At 37.8% G+C, this 22,104-nt stretch overlaps 1 protein-coding gene across 8 annotated transcripts in view; it reads right to left on the bottom strand.

Moving 5' to 3' along the window:
• The window catches only part of LOC143672596 (protein WWC3-like), a 310,051-nt gene that overhangs the window by 102,698 nt on the left and 185,249 nt on the right, over positions 1 to 22,104 (bottom strand). The window contains exons 4-5 of one of the 8 annotated variants that reach the window (XM_077147207.1): positions 14,446 to 14,571; positions 7,365 to 13,362 (exon numbers count right to left, since the gene is read on the bottom strand). The exons of 6 other annotated variants lie outside the window; for them this stretch is intronic. In XM_077147207.1, coding sequence (XP_077003322.1) covers positions 14,557 to 14,571 — 15 coding nt within the window. In that variant the 3' untranslated portion in view covers positions 7,365 to 13,362; positions 14,446 to 14,556. Of the gene's footprint in view, positions 1 to 7,364; positions 14,572 to 22,104 lie in introns of those variants that run through there. One more of the 8 variants, XM_077147205.1, reaches the window with a different exon arrangement.

The following is a 22,104-nucleotide window of genomic DNA, read 5'->3' as shown; positions in this document are numbered from 1 at the left end:
TTTTCTTGGATTTGCATTAAAAGTCTCCTTTTGCATTTGGTCTGTCAGCAAATTTCCCACCAAATGAAGGCCAGACAGCATACAGTGGATGTAGCTCTACTTGAGGATCTGTTAAAAGCTAGGAAGATAGACAATATATCAGGTGAATTTTCTGTTTCTTCCCAGAAGATGGCATCCTTGGGTCTCCTCTTCCACTGCAGCTTGCTTCTTCCCTACTGTAGCAGTTTGGTGAGCCGGGTGGAAACCAGGCACTGGTGTGTGCTGAAAGCTGCCATTCCAGGATGGGAGTTGAGAAATGTGCACCTCAGTGAAGATTCTTCTTGTGGACCCCATGGGTTTTGTGGCCCCCAGACTCCTATTTAGAATGATCTTAGGCTGTGGGATTGGATATGTTAGCTGCCCCTGCATGCAATCTTCAAATGCTGGCTGACTAGGCACAGTGGGGGATATGGCCTGGAGGTGTGGCACAGGATGCAAGGATGTGGGGTATGTGGAGCAGGTGTATGGAGAGGTGCATCACAGGTGTGTACATGTTGGGCAATACATGGATGTGCAGCATGCAGGTACAGTGTGTTTGCATGGTGTAGGGTACACCACAGATGTGATCTGTAGGTTTACAGCATGAGATGGTAGGAAATGGGTGTGTAGTGTGTGGGTGCCTGGGGTGTGGGTATGAGTGGAGTGCAGCTGTCCTGGTGTGTGGGAGCAGGGAGTGGCAGGGTGCCAGTGTACTCATTAAACAGTCCATGGGGGTCCAGTTTGATTGGGTGCTGGCTCATGAGGTCAGGTGCAAGGTCTGTGGTGCAGCATGGCTTGCTTCTTTGTCTCCGTCTCCCTACGTGTGCACCTCTAGGACTCTGGGCCTCTGTATGGAAAGGGGAATGGTAAACCCTATATAATCACTGGATGGTTTTTATAATAAGTTTCTATGAAGCAAATTTGCCAGCTTCTCAGTTCCCTACAAGAGATCTAGACTGTAGAGCTGAAGGGTTGATATACCAAGTTAACTGCAGAGACAGGCACTTTCGTGGGCATGACCTCTTGCCTCCGATGGACTCCAAATGGAGCCTATGCACCCTGTTTTCTGCATCCCAGTGTCTCATATTTTTCATCCAGTGACACTACCAGGTCTCTTCCACCATGGAACTACTGTCCCAGTTGCTTTTCTTTCACTTTTCTAATTGTTCCTTGGACCAGAGGTGAACTCAGTTTATTCTATTCTGCCATCTTCCCAGAAATCTTTCCGGCCAATTTACTTAGTATATTTTTATTGAAAAATCTTCACACACACATGATCCATACATGGTATACAATCAATTGCTCACAATATCATCATGTGGTTTTGTATACATCACCATGTTCATTTTAAGAACATTTACCTCAAAAAGAAAAAGAAAAAGAAAATTGTCCTTATCCCACACCCTTTATTCCTCCTTTGCATTGACCACTAGCATTTCAATCTACCCAATTTATTTCACCCCTTATCCCCTGATTGTTTGTTTTATTTTTTATGCATCTTTTTCCTCATCTGTCCATGGAGATGATTTTTAGCCCTGGAGAAAAAGACCATCAGACACAAGGTTTTCACAATCATAGTTACACTGTAAAAGCTATGTCATTATACAACTGTCTTCAAGAATCAAGGGTACCAGAATATAGTACTACAGTTTCAGGCACTTCATTTTTCTCACTCAAATACACCATAGACTAAAATGGGATATCTATATAACGTATAAGGACAACCTCCAGGATAATGTCTCAACTGTTTCAAGTCTCTCAGCCACTGAGACTTTATTTTGTCTAATTTCTCTCTTTCCCATTTTGGTCAGGAAGGCTTTCTTAGACCCATGACACTGAATGCTGGCTAATTCTGGGAGTACTGTCCTAAATTTCCAGGGATACACCTCTAGGAGTCATGTCTCACATAGGGGGAGGACAAGTTGGCTTAGACAGAGACCATATTTAAGTAATGAAAGAGGTCCTCTGTGGGTAACTATTAGGCATAATAATTAGTAGGCTTAGACTATCATTTGCAGGAATAAGTTTTATGGGGGCAGATGTCAAGTTTGAGAACTCATCTATCAAATTGTTGTCACCATGGCTTGCAAGAATATCAAGAATTCTAGAAATGCAAATGTTTAACATTTCCTCCTTTCTCTCCCATCCCCCAAGGGTATTTGCAAATACTTCGTCATTCACTGCCCAAATTATTCTGGGACATATTGAGGCATCACACTAATTCTCTATAAACCAACAAGATAACAACAAGATCTCAAGATTCCATGTACTTAGGTGTTCAACTAAGCTGACCACACAAATTAAATTAGGTATGTGCTACTGAAAATATAAATTTTGCACCAAATAAACATCTCTCCATGTGGCCTCACACAAACTAAAGTTTTAAAATATGAATGATAATCATGGAGTTCTGGAAAGATGGCCAAATAGGGGAAAAGTTAGAGAAGGAATGGAAAGGTGACTGAGATAGCAAGTCAAAAATACAACTGACCAGGGAGAGCCTTCTGCAACACATAGGGTAGTCCTAGTTGCAAAAGTTAAGAAATGGGGAGCAAAAAACTGGAGCCTGATGTGGCCCAGAGCCCACAAGAGTGCATGGATGGGAAGACGGGTACAAGGAAGTAAGTCAAGCTGTGTTCCTTGAATGTGCTACCCTCACCACTGCAGTCCCACAACCCATGATTAAACTCACAGCCCATGCACCTAAACTCTGTCACTCACCACCACTCTCCACACTCTAAGCCCCTTGCTCTACCAACCCACAATGCATGTACCCACCCCACACACTCCCAAGCACAGTCCAACCAACTTTTTTTACACTCCTCCTGAGCACTCTCCTGACCCTGCTCTCTGCAGGCTGTCACCAGCACATAAAGCCTGCTGGCACTAATCTCCATACATAGGCTACATTCGCATCCATTCACAGTGTCACACAGTCTCACTCTGCCTGCCCCTGAGCTCTGTGCATTAATTTATGGCACTCCTAGATGTGTGCTTGTGCACAGCCCCCATTCTCATCATTCAGTTCTGGGAATATCTGTTTATGGCACTCCTAGACCCATGCATCTTCATGAATCTCAGCCATGCTCCCAGGTCTGAGAGAGCACTGATCTGTGCAGCTGGGTCACATCAACCACCAATCCATGAAAGTATAACACTGAACCCTGCCATAGCTCTACACATGTCTACCTATGCCCTATACCAGTGCATACCAGGGTTATGCCCACCAGACATGTACATCCACACAGCTACATTCTTCCTGACCACCTGGCATCAACATTTATAAGCACCAGGATAACACAGCCAATCTGTACCTAAACCTGTACTGCAGTGCATCACTGCACTATTGTGCACAATAGGGATCCTGTACCCTGCATCCTGCTACACATCCAACCCACAAACACAAAGCTTCAGAGCACTGAAGGAAATCAACTCCCAAAGAAAATCAATCAGGACATTTACATGCAATGAAAACAACAGAAGATCACTAAGCATATTACATTGCAGACAGATATAGCCCTGTCTAATGATCAAATTAAAACACTGGAGAAGACACAGACTTTGGAACAACTAATCAAAGATGTTCATATAACTCTTCTTAATAAAATAAATGGGATAACTAATGACATAAAGGAGGTCAAGAAGAAGGGAGAAGAGCATAAAGAGGATTTGAAATAATAGGTAAATGTTGAATTTTTTTGATTAAAGACTGTTTGGCCAAATAAAAAACATACTAGAGACACACAACACCAGATTTGAAAAGATAGAAGAAAGAATAAGCGATAGATAGGACAAGGTAACTGATTTGAAACACTCAAAACAGCAAATGGCAAAAAAGATGGAATCATTAGAATTGGATCTCGGGGACATGGTAGACAAAAAAAAAAAAAAAAAACACAAATATAAGAATCTTTGGTGTGCCAGAAGGAGAAGAGAGGAGTAAAGGGCTAGGAAGAGTAGTTGAGGATATAATGGGGGAAAACTTCCCAACCCTCATAAAGGACATAAATATGCAGTCAAGGAAGCCCCATGAAAGCCAAAGAGAACAAATCCAAATAGACCTTCCCCAAGACACATACTAATTAGACTGCCAAATGTTGAAAAGAAGCAGAAAATTCTGAAAATGGCAACAAAAAAAATCTGCTAGATACAAGGGAAACCACATATGACTGAGTTCAGATTACTCAGATGGCACCATGGAGGCAAGAAGGCCTTTAAGATCCTAAAAGTCAAAGATTTCCAGTCAAGAATTCTGTACTCAGGCCAGTTGTCCTTCAGAACTGAGAGACAAATTAAAATTTTCACAGACAAACAAATCCGGAAAGAATTTGTCAACCAGAGACCTGCCCTATAAGAAATACTACAGAGAGTTCAGCTTGCTGAAAAACAGAAAGAAAAGACAGAAGAGGGAGGTTTGGAGGAGGGCACAAAATTGAAGAGTACCAGTAAGGGTAACTTAAAAGATAAAAAGGGAAAAGGGGGACAGAATATATAGATCTGAAAAATAAAATTCAAAAGATAAGATTCAAGAAACATCTTTTCAGCAATAACTTTGAATGTTAACAGACTACATTTACCATTTAAAAGATACAGATTCGCAGATTGGGTAAGAAATATAATTTAGCCATATGCTGTTTACAAGAGACTCATCTTAGACGTAAGATACAAATAGACTGGAAGTGAAACAATGGAAAAAGATTTTCCATGAAAGTTGCAACCAAAAGAAAGCAGAAGTAACTATACTAATATTGGACAAAATAGACTTTAAACGTAAAGACATTATAAGAGACAAAGGACACTATATATTAATTAAGGGGTAATTCACCTAAGAAGATATAACAATCATAAATATTTTTGCTCCCAATCAAAAAGCTCCAAAGTACATGAAACAGAAACTGGCAAAACTGAAGGGAGCAATATATGTTTCAACAATTATCAAAGGAGAGTTCAATACAACATTCTCCTCTATAGATAGGACAAGCAAGGAAACAGAGAACTTAAACAACTTGATAAATGAATTAGACCCAATAGACATATATGTCATTACATTCCAGAACACCAGGATACACATTTTTCTCTAGTGCTCATGGAACATTCTCCAGAATAGATCATATGCTGGGGCACAAAACAGGTCTTTATATATTTAAAAATACTGAAATTATTCAAAGCACTTTCTCTGATCACAATGGAATGAAGCTGGGTCTCAATAATTAACAAAGGATGAGAACATTCACAAATAAATGGAGAGTAAATAACACACTCTTAAACAAACACTGGGGCAAAGAAGAAATTGCTAGAGAAATCAGTAGCTATCTGGAGATGAATGAGAATGAGAATACAACATATCAGAACTTATGGGATGTGGCAAAGGCTGTGCTGAGAGGGAGATTTATTGCCCTAAATGCCTATATTAAAAAACACAAAAAAGTAAAAATCAAGGACATAACTGCTCACCTGCAGGAGCATCGAGAACAAACAGCAAACTGACCTGAAAGTAAACAGAAGATGAGAAATAACAGTGAACAAAAAGAGTAAAATTAAAGGGAGAACAAAAGAACAACAGAATCAATAAAACCAAAAGTGGATTCTTTGAAAAAAATCGATACAATTTATGGGCCACTAGAGAGACTGAAAAGAAAAGAGAGGATGAAGACAAACAAAATCAGAAATGTGAAGGGTTATATTACCACAGACCCTGAAGAAACAGAAGATCCCAACAAGCAAAAGGAAGGCAACTCAATCAGTCATCAAAAATATTCCTACAAAGAAAATCCCAGGGCCAGATGTCTTCACAAGGGAATTTTATCAAACATTGCAAAAAGAACTAACACCGATTCTGCTCAAACTTTTTCAAAAAATTGAGGAAAAAGGAACTCTACCTAACCCATATTATGAAGTTAATATCATGTTAACACCCAAACCAGGTTATATATACCATAAGACAGAAAAACTATAGGCCGATCTCCCTAATGAACATAAATGCAAAACTCTCCATGAATTATTAGGAAATCGAATCCAACAACACATTAAAAAAATTATATACCATGACCAAGTGGGCTTTATACCAGGAAGTCAAGAATGGTTAAACACAGGAAAATTAATGTAATAAAGCACGTTAACAAATCAAAAGGGAAAAATCACATGATCAACCGGATTGATGTTGAAAAAAGCATTCAATAAAATTCAACATCCTTTTCTGATAAAAGCACCTCAAGAGATAAGAATCAAAGGTAACTACCTCAATATGATAAAGGGAATATATGAAAAACTGATAGCCAGCATCATATTCAATGGAGAGAGACTGAAAACTTTCCTAAGATCAGGAATGAGACAAGGATGCCCACTGTTAACACTATTATTCAACATTATGCTAGACGTTAGAAGTTCTTGCTTGAGCAATCAAGCAGGACAAAGAAAAAAAAAAGCATCCAAATTAGAAAGAAAGAAGTAAAACTTTCATTTTTGCAGACGACATGAGAAATCTACAGCAGAGTTACTTGAGCTAATAAACAAATTCAGCAAGTTGTCAGAATATAAAATTAATGTGCAAAAGTCAGTACCATTTTCATCCACAAGCAATGACCTAACTGAGGAGTCAGTTAAGAAAAAAATTCCATTCAAAATAACAACTAAAAGAGTCAGGTACTTAGAAATGAACTTAAGTAAGGACGTAAAGGACTGTACACCTAAAACTAGATAATACTGCTAAGAGAAATCAAAGAAGATTTCAACAGGTGAAATGATAGTCCCTGCTCATGGAAAGGGAGCCTAGATATATTTAAGATGTCAATTCTACACAAATTGATCTACAGATTCAGTAGAGTACCAATCAAAATTCCAATAACCTACTTTGAAGACTTGGAAAAGCTAGTTACCAAACTCATCTGGGAGGGAAAGAGAACTTGAATAGCTGAAAGCATCTAAAAAAAAAAAGAGGAACAAAGTGAGAGGATTAACACTTCCTGACTTAAACCTATCATAAAGCCACAGTGGCCAAAACAGCAGGGTTCTGGCACAGAGACAGACGTGTTGACCAATGGAATCAAATCAACAGTGCAGGGATAGAACCAAATCTATGTCAGCTGATTTTTGACAAGGCCCCCAAATCCTCTGAACTAGGACAAAATAGTCTTTTCAATAAACGGGCATGGAAGAACTGGATGTCAATAGCCAAAAGAATGTAAGACGACCCCTATCTTACACCCTATCCAAAAATTAACTCAAAGTGTATCAAACTGCTACATACGAGAACCAGCACCATAAAGCTTCTAGAAGAAAAGGTAGGAAAATATCTGCTAGACTTAGTAAGAGGTGGTAGCTTACTGAATTTTACACCAAAAGCACAAGCAACAAAAGGAAAAATACATAAATAGGAACTCCTCAAAATCAATGCATCTGCATCTCAAAAGAGTTTCTGAAAAAGTTGAAGAGGCAGCCAACTCAATGGGAGAAATATTTGGAAATCACACATTAGACAAAGGTTTGATATCCTGATACACAAAGAAATCATACAGTTCAACAACAAAAGAACAAGCACCCCAATTGTAAAATGTGTTAAAGATATGAATAGGTGTTTTTCTGAAGAGCAAATGCAGATAGTTCAAAAGAACATGAAGAGATGTTCATTTTCACTGACCATAAGGGAAATGCAGATCAAGACTATAATAAGATATCACCTCACACCTATAAGAATAGCTGCTATTAAACAAACAGGAACTTATAAATATTGGAGAGGATGTGGAGAAACTGGACACTTATGCACTGCTGGTGAGTATGTATAATGGTGCAACCACTATGGAAAGAAGACTGTTTGGTGGATCCTTAGGAAACTAAGTATCAAGTTGCTTTATGACTCAGCAATAGCACTGCTTGGTATATACTGAGAAGAGCTGAAAGCAATGACACAGACGTTTGCACACCAATGTTCACATCCGCATTATTCATAATTGCCAAAAGATAGAAACAAACCAAATGCCCACCAAGAGATGAGCATTAACAAAATGTGGTGCATACATATGATAGAATATTATGCATCAGTAAGACAAAATGATGTCCTGAAGCACATGACAAGACAGATGAGCCCTGAGGTCATAATATTGAGTGAAATAAGCCAGACGCAAAAGGATACTGTATGACTCCATTTTTATGACCAGCATAAATGTATAATCAGAGGCTTCTAATATAGAATATAGGGTACTTAAAGTTTCACAGAAGCTAGAGAAGGATGAGCAGTTAGTTGACAAGGTTGAACTCCAAAGTAAGAAAATAGAAGTGAAGGTGGTTCTTTAAGTAATATTATCATACTGAAGATGAACAAGATTGAAAGGGGTTATAGATCTATGCTTCCCACAGAATAACACTAGTAATATAAACTAGTTATTTCAAGAACTACTTCAAAGGTATGATTCATTCTGATATTTAGAAATAAGAATGAAGCTGAACAGTTTGGGGTTAAAGTAATTGAGAACAGCAAGGCAAGAAAGACAATGTCTACAGTTCAGAACCACACATACTCTTTGAGACCGAAGGAAGAAAGGTTTATTTGGTGTAGGACTGAAATTTTCTATAGCACATAATCTAACTCAATTTATCTATATGGTTCATTTGAACAATTGAAGCACAGGGATCCCAGAGTCAGAAAGAGGCCCCTAATCCTGCATAGATTATTGTAATACCTGAATACATCCTAGAGTATATTAAGCAGATGAATAAAAAACTATTGGCAAAGGCCCTTGATGGATAGGGGAAAGAATATGGGGCTATTAACTTTTACCATCAGGAAATCCCCTAATACTGTGTCAAACTTTAGGGACCCCAAAATCAATGGTCCAGGCCCTTGATTTTGAGGCTTACTCTTGTGAAGCTTACGTAGGGTAGCACCGAAGCCTAGCTTACCTATAGGTATGCCTAAGAGTTACTTCTGGAGAACCAGATGTGGCCTTGGTCTCTCTAAGCCCAACTCAAAGTGAAATCATTGCCCTCCCCCTATGTGGGACACGACATCCTGGGGTGAAAATCTCCCTGGAGGCATGGGAGATGACTCCTAGGGATGAATCTGGCCCTAGCTCTGTGTCATCAACAATGCCATTCTGACCAAAAGAGGGGAAAGAAGAATAACTAATAAAAGTGTCAGTGGCAGAGAGGGTTTAAATAGAGTCAAGAGGCTACTCTGGAGGTTGTTTTTATGCAGGCTTCATTTAGATTTTGCTACCTATCTTAACCTGCCAAACCCAACCAGAACCGTTCAGGCCAATCTGAAAGAACACCTAGGGCAATATATATAAGTTTCTACAAGGGTCCCATTCATAGGGTAACTTTCCAGGAATCTACAACCTTCAGATGGGTCCCTGGATCAGATAAGTCCTGAAACCTAGAAGGTCCAGCCTCTCCAGAACATCAGCTAGTTTCATCTCACTACCCCCATACTAGTGACAGACCCTTTCAACACGAAAAATTGAGAACTGCCATACCCCAAACATCCCTAAAGAGAGGGATAGAAAGGTCAAAGGTGATGGTGGAGTTTTACAGAGAAAGTAGGGTTTAATAAATGAATATGATTGCTGAATCATTAGATTGGTATTTCTTTTGGTCTTCAGTATCTTAGAGCAGCTACAAGTAAAAACCTAAAATTATGGAATTGTAACCTGTGTCAAACTCTGAAATATGTTCTACAACTAGTTATGGTTCTGTGCTTTGAAATTTGTTGCTTTTTTTGTATTTATGTTATTTTTCACAAAAAGAAGGAAAAAAAAGTCGATTGTGGTGATTAAAAAAATATCTAAACCTTCTAGCCTCCTCTATTCTGGATCAGCTAGAGGGGCATATCTGAGAGGATTGTATAGTTGCTCATGACAAACTCTGGGATGTCCTGAAACTGCTTGCTGAAAAATGCTTTGAAAACCATTGCTTTTTTATTTCTTCATAAAAGTATTCATGTTATACTATACAATAAAAAAAGTTAAAAAAAAAAAAAAAAGTGGATGGAAGTGTGGCCAAAAACAGAGCAGCCATTATTGATCCATTTTGAAGCTGGATTCATTAAAGGACTATAGGGCTTCAATGCACCAATCCAGCTTTATACATTTAAAATTCCCCATCACTTAATTAAAAAAATAAAAAGAAAACTACCATGCTTTCACTTTTGTTCTTAAGTCAGGTTAGTTTAAATTTACAGATAAAGGACTTTCAAGCAAAAAAAAGGATAAAATCAGAGAAGGGTTACAAAAACCAAGAAACAAACTGATTTTAATTTTAGAATTTATTTCAGAGGTTATCGACCAAAGCTTGACAATTCATGATTATAGGAAATGAAAACCAAATCTCTTCCATTTGTAATAATGTTTTTAAAGAAGCTTGGTGGCAGATTTCTGATGATTCCTTGATCCACACTAGCAATCTCAATTTTGACCCCCTTGATTAGAACTGCTGATGGATAGAAGTTTCTTTCCTCAGAAAGCACAGTATATGAAAAATAACTCAAATATATCGTGCACCAATTAGGTTAAAGATTTATTTTATCAATAATGATGATAATAAAATAAACACTAACTAAATACTTATTTTATTAGGAAATGAATGAATAAATGAAAAATACATAAATGACTGGATTCCAAATTCTAATTGAAGGATGGTAAAGTATCCAATGTTATTTTTTCCTGGTGACTTAAAAATTAAGTATACCAAAGAGTAAACATAAATGTACAACTGGGAATCAGGTCAAGTGATGGATTGAACACATCATGTTTTCATTTCAGATGTCAGAAACACCAGCCTCACAATTATTTTCTATTGCATGACTAATCTGGAAAACATTTCACTCTTAAAATACATATTATAGACTGAACTACACCTATCTGGCCATGATGGATATTCTCTGGAAACTGGCAGTCTTATCTAGCAGAAACTGCAAAACAAAGTCAAGAAGGAGAAGTAAGTCATTGTACCATCCACCTGATCTGCCCCAATTTTAAAACTGCCCATCTGTCCTTTTCAGCATACAGCAAAGCAGTGAGGATGGGCTCTCCGTGGGCATCCAAAAACATATCACCTCTCTCTCATTTATTTGTCTTAATTTGATTTTGTAACTTGTCTTAAAATAATTGTATTCACTGCAAAATCAAACTAGCAGAGTAGGAGAAATAAAACAGAAAGGTGACAAACACATCACATAGCATACACACAGAAGTAGGTACTGCATTTGTTTTTTATAAGAACAAGGTAGGATGCTAAAAACAATCAAAATAAATCCTGGGTGTGGAGGAAGAGTCCACATAGAAATCTGTATAACTAGAGCAATGAAATTTATTTAAAAACACTTCTTTAGGGTTTTTAGTATTGGCATAGTTGGTTCTCTACCATTCTACTTAATACGGGGTGAAAGAAAAATTGCCTCAACCCATGCTGAGATAACAGCTGCAAAGGAGCACACTGGCATTGCATCCAAGGAACTGTCCATTCATCAGCAAGCCATGTGCCTGAGACATATAAGTCCTTTAATTATACCCTAGAATCCTATTCTATACCCTAGAATCCAGAGATATATATTTCTTTGTTGATATTTGATGTTTCAGTGGCTTGGTTTAGAGAGAGCATCTGCTATTGCCTTTACTTGCCCAGCAATGCTGTCAACTGACTAGCAGTTTCGGTGATGACAGAAACTTGATGAGTTTGTCTCTACCTCAGTTGTGGATATGCAAACAAAGAAATCTGCCAAGAAATAAACCCAAAAAGAGTAAAACTAGCACCAAAAACAAATGGAAAAGATGAACTAGTTTGAGAAACATAAAATTTTCAGTTTTACTACTACAGACAAATTCTAATGTCTTTGATAGGTCATGTGTCAATGAAATGTTCTTCCAAGATTTACGAGACTTAGAAAAGTAAAAAGAAGGCTGAAAACACGGAGTGGGGGAGGGGGTGTTGTTGAGCTGATGAAAATAAGGATTTTTCTGTTTTAATGGGACATTTCCAAGGAAGGGAAGAAAGGTACATGAAGAGGAATTTATGTTCTTACATTCCTTATGATTCATCTTGATTTCTCATCATAGAGCTCATGAAGAAGAATGCCTTTTACATGTAATAAATACAAATTAGGCAAAAATACATTATTAGGTATCGAAAAGAATAATGTTTTATTTTTATCACATAAGAAATGTCTTCCTTATGAACTAATTTTAAGATTTCTTGAGATATATTGGGTAAATTCCCGTATGGGGGAGGGGGGCCATTCTGATTTAAATCAAAATATTCTCCTATAGATTACGAATAGGGCAATTCTATTTATCCACATATTCTTTCCCCCCATGCACACAAAAGCATTTTTCAAAGGTTTTCATGTCAATGTTTTAACTACTATTTCATCAGAGATGTGCATCCCTGTTCCTTTACATTTTCCTTCATGAAAAAATAATATAGAAGGAATTCCACCATAATCTTCCATTACGAGATGGGACAGACTCACAAGTCAGGGCTTGGGTGTTCATAGTCTGATGAAGATGTACAATGTGGACAGCAGACATGGACAATGAATGCTAAGTACCAGGATACTTAAGGATCTACGGCTTGCTTCAGACTCATACCAAGCCTGGGAAAGATGTGTTCTAACACAACAGAGAAATGAAACGTCCTTATTTCACATACAAATACAAGACTGAGCTCTAAAATATATACATGGTATACGAATTGTGACTATAACACTGCAGCTAATATTTTTAATAACCCAAAAGGCATGAAGATGTACAATATATATATGATAAATACACAATCTAGGAAACAGATCAAGTGATGGATTAAGTACATTATCTTTTCATTTCAGATGTCAGAAACACCAGAGTCAAAACTATTTTCTATCGCATGACATATACCGAAGAACATTTCAATCTTAAAATACATATTACAGGCACTATTTTAAAAAAAAGACAGTAAGTAAATGATAATATAGTGAATTTGCCTGAATTCACTGTTCTTGACTTCCAGATTTTAGTTACAATAACAAAAAAGAACATAAAAACTCTATACTTGTAACATGATAGGTGATCTTCTGTAATATAATTTGTCTTCAAACACATCAGTTTCACAAGGGAAAAACCACATCCCTTGGCTTGGTCTTTATTACTGCTAAATTATTATAAAAATATATGCATAGACATGCTTTTATAAAATATATCTATTAATATGTTTGCACAAACATTTTAAGGATAAATTTATCTACTCTAAGAAATTCATGAGAGTAAAACAGGCAGATAAAAACTTCATTTGTACAATTCATTGCATCAAACATTGTCAGCCAACACTGGAGGTAAATTAATCCTTGGTCTTGTGAAAAAGGCCATCTTTGTCCTGCGACTGGGAAGACAATTAAAGCTGGCATGAGCACCTCTTAGCTGTGGTAGCTTTTCTTTTCCAGAAAACAAATTGAATTTACAGTGGCATAATATATTCTTTGTATGTGGATCCTCAAAATTTTAATATAAGTTTAAAGCCCAAAAATGCAGGGATTTGTTTATCTCTAGTATCTAGAACAGGATTCAGTTAATAGACACGTGTAGTATTTGATATATAATAAGGGCTCAATAAATATTTGTTTGATTAGCAAGGGAATGAATGAATGAAAAAGTATATAAATGAATGGGTTGTAAACCAAAGCAAAGTGAGAACAATTATCGCATTTTATGATAGAGACACAAAAATTAAGGGTATACAAAAAATAAAGCTACAAATGTCAGGCACAACAGAAAATAGGTATGATTATGCAATTCCCTTATATTAAAAAAACAAAAACAGGCAAAAGTGATATATGCTGTTAGGATTCAACACAGTGGTTAATATCTGATAAGGAATATCAGGTGCTGATAATGTTCTATTCTTGTGATAATTCACCAAATTATATGCATAAGACATGCACTTTTCTGTATGTAAATTTGTTTCCATCTAAAGTTAAACAAATAGGATGCACTTGTTTTACATATATTTATATATGTAAATCATTGTTATTTACAATGCAAATATCTGGAAAGGTGTCACATTTGCTCACATTTATTTATATATGTAAATCATTGTGATATTCATAATACCAAACATCTGGAAAGAAGTGACATGTTATAAAATAGGGTAGAGTTAAGTAAACTGTATCAATCATATGAAATACTATAGACATAAAAACGTTATGTACCAACACAATGTATTTTAATTTAAAAAAGCTAAATGCAAAATTAAGCATGTAATTATAAGTAGCAGAAAGCAATAGCACATAGCAAAAAGACCAGAATATAAAAATGCTTTGCTGTTGTGTGGTTCATAGGTTATAGTTTTTTTCTCGACTTAGCATTTAAAAAAAAAGTCTTACTTGATGATTCATAATAATAAAGATATAAAAGTAAAATAAAATAAATAAGTAAGGCCAAGCACAGGCCTCTGCTTTTTCCCTACCTTAAGGTCTGCATTTCAATGGGCTCCTAGATATGACTTTGCCCATGTAGCTGGTAGCTGTCTTCAGAGGCATTCTTCAGCATCTTCTCAGCTGCCTGTTCTTGATGATGTTCAAGTTTGGTCTGTCTTGTGTGGAATGGCAACATGTGATTAAGAAAATTTTTAATTTTTTTTTTTAAGGAAAAATTATTCTTCTCTCATCTTTGGAGACCAGGAAGGAATGACAGAGTTAGTGGAGACACAGAAGAGAGAAAGGCCAGAACTCCCTCAGGGTATTTCAAAGGAGGCTTAGTGGTTACTTGAGTCATGCCTAAACTACAGGGGCCCAAAATATTCCTGTGATGAGAAATGGATGTGGGACTTTTAAAAGAGGGTCCAAAGTTGGGTTGTGCTGGCTTTTGTTGGCTCTGGTTCCCTTGCCCTTTGGATCTTTCCCCCTTCAGCTGCCACCACAGTAACTTTAAAGGCTTGGGTTATGTTGTGCCATCACATAGCACCTTCCCCAGGCCTCTTGGGCCACAGAGGGAGAGAACCAAGCTTCTCGAGATCAACTCAAATGGAGTAAAAAACAAAGTTATCTGAGATGCTCACTTCAGAATCTGAATACACCTGGAGAAGGGGGTTTTGACCCTTCTCAGGCCAGGACGGCACTGGAAACCTGGGGCAGCCAACCCCCTCTCGCTTGCCTCTCTGCTTCCTTTAGCAGATTTTGGCATCGCCTGTCCCAAAGCACCCAGTGCAGGAGGTCGGTCTGGTCTTGGAGCTGGGTGGGTGTCTTCTAACCACTGCCTGCGTTCTTGGAGGGTGCACATCTCCTCGTTTACCTTCCTCTGCCGTGTCCTAGATGCCTCGGGATCCAACTCCAGAATGAAGGACGTGCGGGCCATGAGCTTGGCCAGAGAAGACCTACCAGACTGCAGGAGACGCAGCTGTGAGCACACATGCCTGCCTTAGCCAAGCTCATGGGTGTGACTGCCTGTAGTTGGCACATCTATCTGTGGTTGTGTCTTTCTGATGCAATTCAATACTGAGATTCCAGAGCCAAGAAAAAAAAGTGCATGTGTTTAGGTCTTTAATAGTATTGTCATATACCACCTAGGAAAGAATATATCTATTTTTGGTTCTGCCAGCCCTATACAGGAAGGCCTGTTTCTCCACACCTTTGCAAACATGTAGGTCTTTTCTTTTCCTTAAGAAAATAATTTGCTGTCACTCACCTTGATATTGAGGTAAGTATTTAAATTGTTCCTACCAAAATCTGTAATTTTTAATGCTGGAGCATTCTAAAGAGATACCACTGCAATAACTGTGTTTCTCTTGGCTCTGTCAATTGTGGAAGAACCTTCTAGAAAGTTATCCAGGAAGGAATTATGGAAATTCTGTCTGATGGGCATGATCTCAGGATACCGCAATCAAAATCAAGAGTGCTGAGTGTGGGATCTGTATAAATGGAACCACTACCAGTCTGAACTGAAATGGACAGAAAAAGGACAGGTTGAAGGAGAAATAACTTCAGAGGCAGAAACATGGGAGCTAAGATCTGGAGTCAGGAAACTTCAGACCAGGAGGAGAGAGTGTGTTTGCCCTGAAAGGAGAGGATGGGTCTTCTACCTCACTTTGCAGGAGTTGTGCCCCATGCCTTGGAGAGGGTGGAGCACACTCCTTGGGACTGGAGAGAGCCTGGCTGTCACCGCATGGAAGGGTTGAGTGTGTGTCCCAGAGATAGCAGAGTGCAGCCCTGATGCCTGGAGAGGGTGGAGCCCAGAAAAATTGATCTTGCCAGTCTCCTCCAAGGCTGTATTCAGAGAGAACTGTGCTGCTGCATTGGACTTTGGAAAGGGCAGGACTGCCATTTTCTAGAGCTCCAAAGATGAATGCCTTAGACTTTAAAATATAATGGAGTTTGCCCTGAAGGTTTTCAAAAGTGTTTGGGTTCAGTGAAATGGGAATATGTATCCTATGATTGTTTCTCCTTTGTATATTGGCAGGAAATAATTTGTTATGAGTTTTACAAGTCCAGAGCGAGAGCAGAATTTTTTGTTTTGCCCTGAATTACCATGCCTGTAAAAGACTTTAATGGGATTTTATACTGGTTTTTAACTTTGCATTTTATTTATATCATTATTGAAATGGCTTAAATTTTTTTGGGATATTGTATTAGAATGAACGTATTTTGTATATGGAGAAAAACATCTTTTGGGGGGGGGTCCAGAGGGTGGAATGTGCCTGTATGAAAGTACTATGTACCCTAGAAAAGCCATGTTTTAATCCTAATCCAATCTTGTGGGAGCAGTCATTTCTTTTAATGTGATTCAATTCTGTAGGTTGGAAACTTTTTATTAGATTATCTCCTAGGAGAAGTGACATACCAGAATTGTAAGGATGACTGTCTTATTAGATGGAGATGTGACTCCACCCATTCTAGGTGGATCTTAATTAGTTCACTGGAATCCTTTAAAAGAGGAAACATTTTGAAGAAATGATAGAAACAAAAAAGCCAAGAGAAACTTCACAGTTAAGTTGACACAGATGTTGATACTTGGAGAAGAGAGACACAGGTGTTTGGAGATGGTCGAAGCTGAGCAGCCAACATTATGAGATGTTAAGCAAGCCAGAACCTGGAGAGAGCTGAGGGAATCTAAGAAATGAAAGCCATCCCTGGAGAAGTAAAGTGAGGAACCCCCACAGGAACAGAGGCTGAAAGCAACAGAGCCTAGGAGCCAGGAGCCAGCAGATGTCGCCACGTGACTTCAGCTGACAGAGCTCTTCCTGAAACATCAGCCTTTCTTGAGGTATCTTTCCCTGGATGCCTTAGCCTGGATATCTTTTATAGCCTTAAAACTGTGAACTTGTACCTTATAAATTCTCTTTGTAAAAACCACCATTCCATTCTGATATACTGGATTCTAACAACATTTAAGAAATTAATACAACAGTTAAAGTTTTCTAATTAAGCTTTATGTCTTTTAAAAATTAAATACTCAGGTAAAGGAAGTTGATGAAATAAATTAAAAGAAGGCCACCATAAAACGTAGCCACAGGACTGGAGCAGGTGTAGACCCCTGCAAGGAAACCTGCCTCTGATTTGGGTGAGAAACACACAACCCAACTGTTCAAGCAGTGCCCTAAAGCAAACCCAGGTCTTGTAGGGCAGTGAAACACCACTGGAGGGCAGAAGACTTGTTTACCCACAAACAGGCCCTGCTCTGGTGTCCAGTGCCTACCTCCACCTTGAGACAGGGTGCTGTAAGTACTTGGTTTGGGGCAGAGAATAGGGGGACCTCTGTTCAGGACAAGAGGGGCACAAAGGAAAGTGGAGCAGATATAATGTTTAGAAGGAGAGAGAGACACTCTGTGGTCCACTGCCTGTATCCTTTCTCCACAGAATCCCACTGTGTTTAGAATATGTAGGGGCAGAGAGGCAAGGATAAAGAAGACAGGCACCTGGAAGCATCAAGAGCTCCTTCCCCACCCAGACTCCCATATACACAGCAGACAGGGATCTTTTAGGCTGATGAATACCTGGCTGAGACTTGGGGTAGATGAAACTCTCTGCCTCACAGCCCGAAGTTATTCTACATGGGAGCCTAGGAATTATCACCTATAGTGCCCTGAGGAGAATTCTCACTCATGTGCACAGTCCCCACCCTCTGCACCCAGGGCAGAGGTCCCCAGCACACACAGAAACCTGCTGCATTATTGGTCTTTCACCTGATTTGGATCCAGTCCAGTACCTGCTGCAGTCAAGGAAAAGCTAGCCCGAGGAGAAGAGATGGCCCAAGACCACTACCTGCTGGGAAGAAGGGCAAATGCACTCTAGCAAACAGCTGTTTGCCTACAGATCCCAAGCAGACTCCCACCTCCCACAAAATTCCTGGGCCCTGGTCTGACTGGGAATCGCTGTTAAACCAACTGCTTTAGGAGACCTTCAATGTAAACCTGTTATATAAAAGTCTTAGGTAAGTGAAGGAAGTTAACTTTCAAAATAAACTTTTCAAGATAACCAAGTGCCAAGAAATCAACAGGAAATCATAAAGCACATGAAGGTGCAAGAAGATATGGCCAAGCTAAATGACCAGATTGAAAAGCAAGAGGATAAATAAAATTTAAAGCAACTAATCCAAGAAAGAAGTACATACAAAGCTCTAAAACAAGTTCGATGGGTTGGTTAAAGACACAAAGGAGATCAAAAGACATAAAAGATCTTAAAGACCAAATAGATAACAACAGAAAAAGAGCAGATACTATAAAACAAAAAAGCACCATAGGTCAAATTAAAATATACCAGAGACACACAAAAGCATATTTGAAAGACAGGGGAAAGAAAAAGTGAACAAAATGACAGAGCAATTGAATGCAAATACACAAAAGAACAAATAGGGGGAAAAGATACAGAAATTTGAATTGGATCTCAGTGAAATGATGGACAATATGAAGCTCACAAGTATAAGGATCACTGGTGTCCCAGAAGGAAAAGAGAAAAGGGCTAGGAAGAGTATTTGTGGAGATAAATGTGGAAAACTTTCCAAATATATAAAAGACATACGTATGCAAATCGAAGCCAAATAAACTCCAAATAGAATAAATCCAAATAGACACACTTCAAGACACATATTAACCAGAGTGTCAAATGGTGAAGAGAAGGAGAAAATCCTGAAAGCAGCAAGAGAAGAGCAATCCACCTGGTTTGGATCCTGCCTAGTGGGAACATACAAGGGAAGCCATATAAGACTAAGCTCTGACTATTCAATGGGCACCATAGACACAATAAGGCAATGGCATGATATATTTAAGATTAGGAAAGAGAAAAACTGCCAGAAAAGAACTCTTTATCCAGCAAAGCTGTACTTCAAGACTCACGGAGTGTTTAAAATTTTCACAGATATATGCTGAGAGAATTTATTAACTAAAGGCCTACCCTGAAAAAAAAATACTAAAGGAACTTTTGTTGACTGAAAAATAAAAGTAAAGACAGGAGAGAGAGTTCTGAAGAAGGTAAGAGTTGTAAAGTATTTAGAAAGGAAACTTAAAGGATAAAAAGAGCGAGAAGGGAAAAAACAGATCTGAAAAATAAAATCCAGTTGGTGCATTCAAGAAATGCCTTTAGAGTACAAACTTTGAATGTTAACAGGCTAAATTTACCAATTGGAAGATACAAATTGGTAGAATGGATTAAGCAATATAGTCCAGCTATATGCTGCTTATAAGAGACTCACCTTAGATATGTGGATACAAATAGATTTAAAGTGAAAGGATGGAAAACAGATGTGTTATGTTATGCAAGCTATAACCAAAAGATAGCAGTGATAGCAATATTAATATCAGACAAAACTAGACTTTAAATGAAAAGATGTCATAAGTGACAAAGGACGTTACATATTAACAAAAGGGGCAATTCAAAAAGACATTATGTATAATAAAAGGGGAATGAAATACAATTATAAATGTTTATGTGCTTGATCAAGGAGCTCCAAAGAAGAAGAGGCAAACACTGGTGAAACTGAAGGGAGCAACAGACATTTCAACAATAATAGCAGAGACTTCAATACACCACTCTCCTCTATAGACAGAACCACCAGAGGATCAAAAAAGGAATAAAGAAACTAAACAATGTGAGAAATGAATGAGACCTAATGGACATATATAGATTGCTGCATCACCAAACACCAAGATATACCTTCTTCTCTAGTGCTTGTGGGATGTTCTCCAGGACAGATACATGCAGAAAACAGGACTCAATAAATTTGGAAAGATCGAAATTATTCATGCACTTTCTCTGGTCAAATGGAATGAAAATGGACAGATACATGCAGAAAACAGGACTCAATAAATTTGGAGAGATTGAAATTATTCATGCACTTTCTCTGGTCAAATGGAATGAAAATGGAAATCAATAACTATCAAAGAAACAAAACCTCCACAAATATATGGAGGTTAAACATATTTAAGTGGATCAAAGAGAAAAACTGCAAGAGAAATTGGTAAATATCAGGAGATGAATGGTATCAAGCACACAACATATCAAAACATAAAGGATGCAGCAAAAGCAGTTTGGAGAGGGAAAGTTGTAGCTCTAAATATATACATCAAAAAGGAACTAGGACCTAAAATCAAAGACTTAACTGAGTGACTGAAGAAGCTAGAGAAGGAACAGCAAACTAACCCTAAAGCAAATAGTAAAAAAAGAAATAACAAAGATTTAAGCAGAAATAAATGAACTGGAGAACAACAACAATGACAAAAAAAATACAGATCAATAAAACCAGAAGTTAGTTTCTTTAAGAAAAGTAACATAACTGAAAAACTCTTAGCTAGACTGATAAAGTTATCAGAAAAAGTAGATGCAAATAAACAAGATCAGAAATTAAAGAGGGACATTACCATGGATTGTGAAGAAATAAAAGCAATCATAAGAGGATACTATGTATGCCATCAATCTAGACAACCTACAGGAAATGGACACATTTCCTAATGTACAAACTACACTGGTTGAAAGAGATTCAACCAGTTATCAGAAATCTGACAAAGAAAAGTCCAGGGCCTGATGGCTCCATGTGAGAACTTCACCAAATATTCCAAAAAGTACTAATACCATGCCTGCTCAAACTCTTCCAAAACACTGAAAAAGAAAGGAACACTACCTAGCTCATTTTATGAAGCTAACAACACTCTAAGACCAAAACCAGAAAAGGATATAAGAAAGTAAAATTACAGGCTAATCTCCCTAGTGAACACAGATGCAAAAATTCTTTAAAAATACCAGCAAATTGAATACCACAACAAAGTGGGATTTATACCAGAAATGCAAGGATGGCTAAACATAAGAAAATCAATCATGGATTACATCACATTAACAAACTGAGAGGGAGGAATCACATGATCATCTAGATTGATGCTGAAAAGATATCTGATAAAATCCAGCATCCTTCCTTGCTAAAAATACTTCCAACGATAGAAAAAGAAGAAACTATGAAAACATGATAAAGTGCCTACAAGAAAACCCCACAACCAGCATCTTGTTCTACGTGACAGATTGAAAGTATTCTCCCTAAGATCAGGAATGAGACCAGGATATCCACTGTTACCACTACAACTCAACATTGTATTAAAAGTCCTAGCTGGAACAATCACAAAAGAAAAATAAATAAAAGGCATGCAAATTGGAAAGGAAGTAATAAAACTTTTATTATTTGCATAACATGATCCTATATTTGGAAAATCTTGAGAAATCTAGAACAAAGCTACTTAAGCTGATAATCAAATTCAGCAAACTTGTGGACTATGAGATTAATGCATAAAAAGTCAGTAATGATTCTATGAGTAGTAATGACCTAACTGAGGAGGCAATGAAGAAAACAATGACATTTGTGACAGCAAAAAAGTATCAGACTTCTATGAGTAAAATTTAACCAAGGATGTAAAGGCACTCTATACAGAAAACTACAAAACTTCACTAAATGAAATCAAAGACCTAAGTAAAAGGAAAGACATTCCAAGTTCATGCACAGAAAGGCTAATTGTTGTTAAGGTGTCAACTCCACTGAAACTGATCCACATATTCAATTCAGTACCAATCAAAATTCCAACACTTTACATTGCAGACTTGGAAAATCTAATTATTAAATTTATTTGGAAGGGAAAGGGGACTTCAATTCCTAA

This window comes from Tamandua tetradactyla, chromosome Y (assembly GCF_023851605.1).
Source record: "Tamandua tetradactyla isolate mTamTet1 chromosome Y, mTamTet1.pri, whole genome shotgun sequence".
NCBI lineage: Eukaryota > Metazoa > Chordata > Mammalia > Pilosa > Myrmecophagidae > Tamandua > Tamandua tetradactyla.
This window is presented reverse-complemented; position numbering and strand designations above follow the sequence as displayed.